The sequence below is a fragment of the Arachis hypogaea genome, chromosome 16 (assembly GCF_003086295.3).
Source record: "Arachis hypogaea cultivar Tifrunner chromosome 16, arahy.Tifrunner.gnm2.J5K5, whole genome shotgun sequence".
In the NCBI taxonomy this organism is placed as follows: Eukaryota; Viridiplantae; Streptophyta; class Magnoliopsida; order Fabales; family Fabaceae; genus Arachis; species Arachis hypogaea.
Genome location: NC_092051.1, coordinates 12,787,942 through 12,793,941, shown reverse-complemented (window position 1 = coordinate 12,793,941; position 6,000 = coordinate 12,787,942). Strand labels below are relative to the sequence as shown.

Genomic DNA, 6,000 nt, shown 5'->3' with positions numbered 1-6,000 from the left:
AGCTCGTTAGGGTCATAGAGCTACAAGGCCACATATAGGTGTGTGAGTGAGAGAGAATTTATAGTGTATTGCCAGCTATGAATTTCAAGGATTGAAAGCTTTAGCATAAGAGTCAAAGCTGTCAAATTTCCTTTTATATTTATTTATTTATTTTAGTTTCATTAATTTCTTTTCTCTTTTTAATGTAAGTTCATGTCCATCATTAACTTTACCTTATATTTATTATTTTTTATTTATATTTACATGTACATGAAAATCCACACACTAAAAAATACTGATTTTAAAATCCTCTTTCTTCTTGCCCATTCCCTTCCCCGTCTCAAATATAAACTCAAACCCCTCTTTTCTCTCTTCCTCATTCTTCTCCTTCCTATATATTCCTCTCCCTTTATTATCAGAGAGCACAGGAATTATGTGCCTGTTTTAATTCGGGAGAGGGGGTTTTGATCATTTGATGGTCCAATATTGAATCTGTAGCTACAGCAACAGCAACATCCATAATCGTCAACAATGGCAGTCACTTCTCCCTCTCTTACCGCTACAGAAAAGAAGCACTGGTGGCTCACCAACCGGAAGGTGAGGCAATCATGTTCTTTTAATGTATACTCATCGGATCAAAAGAGAGGCAAAGTTTGAATCTTGTTAGAAGCGGTTGAAATGGGGCATTAATGTGTTTTTTTATGCAGATTGTTGACAAGTACATAAAGGACGCAAGGAGTCTCATTGCGACGCAAGAACAGAGCGAGATCGCCTCGGCGCTGAACCTTCTAGACGCTGCTCTGGCGATATCACCGAGGCTGGACCATGCACTCCACCTGAGAGCACGGTGCTTGCTGTACCTGCGGCGGTACAAGGATGTCGCCGATATGCTTCAGGACTACATTCCCAGCTTGAAGATCGCCAGTGATGCTGATTCAAGTTCTGTTTCCTCTTCTTCCTCTGATGGGTCTTCCAGGGAAGGAGTGAAGCTTCTGTCCCCTGAGGAAGCCGTGAGGGACCAAACCTTCAAGTGCTTCTCCGTTTCCGATCTGAAGAAGAAGGTCATGGCTGGACTCTGTAAAACCTGCGACAAGGAAGGGCAATGGAGGTAATTTCACAGCTACGCGGCGCTTCTGTTTCATTGTTTTTGTATTTGAGATGAAGTAAAGTGTGTGGCGTAGTAAGTACTCAAAGTAAATAAATAAAGTAAAGTAGTTAGAACTGGTTTACAGCTTTTATTCTTAAAAAACCAATCAAATTGAATGCAAAAGAAAAGTACTTTTACTTATTCCAGTACCATCCGTTTTTTGAAGAACAACTTTATGTTTGTTACTCATTGTTTCTTCTTCAAAATTGAAATGAATAGGTACTTGGTTTTGGGTCAAGCGTGCTGCCACTTAGGCCTAATGGAGGACGCAATGGCCCTCCTCCAGACCGGAAAACGCCTCGCCACCGACGCATTCCGACGAGAGAGCGTCTGCTGGTCTGATGACAGCTTCTCCCTATCCAGCATTCCCTTCTCCGCCGACTCAAACACCACAAACCCGCCTCCTCCACCTGCCACGCCACCCCGCACCCCGCTCACCGACGCCGAGCACATTTCCCAGCTCCTCAGCCACATCAAATTCCTCCTGCGGCGGCGTGCGGCGGCCCTTGCAGCTCTTGATGCGGGTCTCCACTCGGAGGCCATTCGGCATTTCTCCAAGATTCTAGATGGTCGCAGGGCTGCACCTCAGGCCTTCCTGGCAGAATGCTACATGCATAGAGCCTCCGCCTACCGCGCTGCCGGCCGCATTGCGGAGTCCATAGCGGACTGCAATCGCACCCTTGCCCTTGATCCTACCTGCATTCCAGCCCTTGACACCAGAGCTTCCCTCTTCGAAGCAATTCGCTGCCTCCCGGATTCTCTCCACGACCTCGAACACCTTAAACTTTTGTACAATTCAATTCTCAGGGACCGGAAGCTTCCTGGCCCTGCGTGGAAGCGGCGCAATGTGAGGTACAGGGAAATTCCAGGGAAGCTCTGCGCCCTTGCCGTGAAGATTCAAGAGCTGAAGCAGAGGCTGGCTTCAGGGGAGACTGGGAATAATGTAGATTACTATGCTCTGATTGGTGTGAGGCGCGGTTGTTCAAGATCTGAGTTGGAGAGGGCTCATGTGTTGCTCACTCTAAAGCATAAACCCGACAAGGCTACCGGATTCATCGAAAGGTGCGAGCTGGCCGACGACCGAGACCTTGATTCCATCAAGGAGAAGGCCAGGATGTCAGCTTTGTTGCTGTATAGGTTGGTTCAGAAAGGTTACACAAATTTGATGAGTGCCGTCTTAGATGAAGAGGCTGCTGAGAAGCAGAGGAAGAAGCAAGCTGCATTGCATGCAGCTGCACAGGCACACGCGCACGCACACACGCAAGTTATGGTGCAACAGAAACCCAAGGACCCTGCTCCTGAATTGAACAATAATAGTATTGAGGTAGATAATTTGGTCACTGATAATATCAGCAGCAATGATTCAATGGAGAGTAACAATAACAAGTCTACAATATCATCATCTACTGTGAATCCTGCAGTTTTTCAAGGTGTTTTCTGCCGCGACCTGGCGGCAGTTGGGACCTTGCTTTCGCAGGTCGGATTCAATAGGCCAATTCCGGTGAAGTATGAAGCATTGAGCTGCTAATCAGATATTTTTCACTGGAAAACAAAAAAAAAAACCAAAATTTGTTGGAGATGTTACCGGCAGAGGGAATCTCTGGTTCGTTTCACTTTATTGTACAAAAGCAAGGAAAAGAAAAAAATAGACTGCCGGAAAATTTTGTCACCTTTTCCTTTCCTTTCCCTTTTTCCTTTTATTTTTTTGCAATCTTTTATTTATTTATTATTAGTTATCTTTTTTTTTTTTTTAAATGTTATCAGATGTACAGAAATATCAGTACTCAAGACTCTCTCTATCTCTATTCTCTACTATTGATTTTTGGGTCTGCCTTCAAACTTGTTCACCCTTGAACGTGTTCTAAATGGGAAATTAATAAAAGGGTATATTGGGAAAATAGTAGTCCACTCTTTGTTGGTCACTTTTGGTAAGTAATGGTAACGGAAAAATAAAAGGGTTTGGTGTTGGTGACCAAAGAAAGCTTGAATTCAAAATTTTCTTTGCTTAATTAATGAATGAATCTATCTATCCATAGTAATAATAAATGAGTTGTCTGACACTGCATTTACTTCTTCTACATTTCTGATTGCAATCAAGTCTTACGTGTGAAGAAGTGAAGTGGTATTGCAAAACTTGCAATCCATTTTTGATGGGTGATATCATGTGGTGTATTTTAGTGTGAAAGAGAAATAACAGTGAGGTGAGGGGTGAAAAACTAAAAAGGCACAGTTCCGAGAATCAATGGTTGTCCTTGTCATGGAACATGACTTTGAGGTTAATTGAACGTGGTCACAACACTGAACAGAGATAAAAGTGGTGTCAGGTTTTTCTCTTTTACACAGAACAAAGCTAACACTCTACTCTAATCTAATCTAATAATATGCACTCAGTACGAGAAATCAAAAGTGATTAGTAGTAGCAATTAGTAAAAATGTGATTAACTTTGACAAGTCACAAGCTTTTGCAATTTGTGCATGTATTCCGTACCAGAGAGTTAGATGGTTGATTATATTCGCAAAAAAATTATAAGATTCTTGTGTTGCTGAATTTTCCGTACGAGGACTGTGGTCTCTGCCATAAATAAAAATTTGACAGTGGTTTCCTATGCTTGATTTTAACAACCTCCAAAGCCTAGTAATAATGGTACATGCAAGCTTTGAGGCGTGGCCTCTGATGCAAACGAAAAAGCCTGCTGTATTGTAAAAGATTCATTATTGCGTTTTCTACAGTGATTCCCTTCTTGTCACTTTTTATTTTGGTGTAACAATACAATACAAACCCAATAGAATACAACTGTTGCCAGTTAAACGAGAATAGAATGGGTTTGAATAATGAATGAGCTTTCTGATTGACTTGCATTACCGATTTGATTTGATTTAAGGCCAAAATGTGAATGTGAATGTGAATGTGAATGCGAATGCGAATGCTAACTTAAAACGTGACATAAAATTATTGAAAACCATATGCTTGGGCAAATATATAATTGAAGTAACTTATAATAGGTCAAAAATCCTCTCTGTCAAAGGAGAAAAGAACAAAATATACCCATTTGAGAGTTTCCAAAACTGAGAAGTGGTGAGAGAGGAATATGATGATGCTCTCTGATTTCAAAACTTGTTGGATTGGCCGAGGTTGAATGTTCAATGCACATGTATATATCATATGCAAATTGTTTTGTTTGCTACCCGTTTTATTCTGTTTTAAAAAATATGGAGTAATTAGAAGCTTGGTAATTCAAATTAAGAGCCCTATGATCTTGACCAAAGAGGCCACAACTTTTCTTCCTTTCATTCCAAGTGATTGCATCACCCTTTCATTTCATTTCATGTGCCAACAATAATATAGATTTGACGTCCCTTTTCCTCGAAAAGCGCCATTCTTTTCCCACCTTACTCTATGATTATATTTCCCTATTTACCACTAGACCGGTGCAAATTATTATTTTAGGTGCAAATTCTATTCATATTTCTTAAGTTCATAAGATACTACTACAAGCTATATATTTTATGGAAATATTTGGTAACAAAAAAAATTAGCCAAAAACAACCATAACTTGTTTTATTAGCATTTATTAATTGTTGCGATAATTAAAAAATGTAAAATAAGACAAGTTTTGGCTATATTTTTTGTCTCCCTAGTATTACCCATATTTTATAGGTTAATTAAATTCTTATAATTTCATTAAATTTATAATTAAATTTTTATTGTATAAAAATCATTAGAATTAACATATTTTTTTTAAATTGAAGATACTCATATTTAGACTAAATTCATAAATATAAATATATTCTCATTTTTAAAATTCAAAATGGTATAAGAGCATAATTAAAAGTTTTTAAATTATAAGTACTTAATTATAAATCTAATTAAATCATAAAGACTGATCAAGTAATTTAATCCACTATATATTATTCATTGAGATTTAGTTATATAATACTTGATACTTGATGTGTATATTACTTTAGAATCTTGACGCTAATCTCTCTTCTGAAAATACCATAGACATATCAAATAAAAAATTCAAGATCATGAATATTAACTACTCAAACTTAAAAAAGAATTCAGTATTATATATTATTTATCAATGATTTTATGCTATTGAGATAGATGCCTTGAGGATAGCACTAATCACATCCTTTTTCTTGTTTTTTGGTTATACGATCATGTCTTCCTTGAGATATGAATGAATATAGCAATAAATTCTTGAAAACTCTAGGCAATGAAAAGGAAATAGTTGTATTTAAGTGACAATGTCCTTCCTTGGGCATTGGCATAGGCACTAGGCACTAGTATTAGAGTATGCAAATTCAAACTGTGCCCATCTTATGTAATATCTTCCTACCTTCCTTGTTAGGTACCCTCATTAAAAGTGCTCATCACAAAACCCTCTCATCATAATAATAATAATGAACTATTTAATTTTGATGGAAAAATTTTAATAGACTATAGTATACTTGAGTTGTTGATTTCACAGCTAGTGATTTATATTATAAAATTTATGATGAGAGTGAAAAATAAAGAAAGAGAAATAGACGTGCTAATAATGTAATTATTTTATAAGCCGTATTTGGAAAAACGAATTAGTATTGGTGGGAAAGAGGGAAAACATGCCTGCCATATTCAGAATTCATATAAACAAAATACACACTGCTATCATTGCAAAGAAAGAAGCATTGATTGTATTGCTCCATTGGCAAATTAGTGTTCTTGAACTGCTCCTCTGACACAATATTATTATTATTTTTTTCTTGCTATATGTACATTAACCTTTCATATTCGTTGAAAGCATAATTAAATTTCTTGTGCCGAAAGAAAAGGTGCATCTCACGAGGGCTCCATTATTTCTTTAGTTCTTTATTCTCTAGTCAGAGAC

General features: G+C 37.8%; 1 protein-coding gene across 1 annotated transcript; it reads left to right on the top strand.

The window, feature by feature from the left end:
• Positions 1 to 210: 210 nt before the first annotated feature.
• On the top strand, positions 211 to 2,965 carry LOC112756462 (uncharacterized). The gene is made up of 3 exons (XM_025805070.3): positions 211 to 576; positions 687 to 1,087; positions 1,346 to 2,965. Exons 1-3 carry the CDS (start codon positions 511 to 513, stop codon positions 2,652 to 2,654), a joined length of 1,776 nt encoding a protein of 591 aa, XP_025660855.1. The 5' UTR covers positions 211 to 510; the 3' UTR covers positions 2,655 to 2,965.
• Positions 2,966 to 6,000: the final 3,035 nt, after the last annotated feature.

Coding starts and splice junctions, on each gene's coding strand:
- LOC112756462 (XM_025805070.3), top strand. CDS start 511: ATGGCAGTCACTTCTCCCTCTCTTACCGCTACAGAAAAGAAGCACTGG. Junction 577..686: donor GGTGGCTCACCAACCGGAAG/GTGAGGCAATCA, acceptor TTTTTTATGCAG/ATTGTTGACAAGTACATAAA. Junction 1,088..1,345: donor GACAAGGAAGGGCAATGGAG/GTAATTTCACAG, acceptor TGAAATGAATAG/GTACTTGGTTTTGGGTCAAG.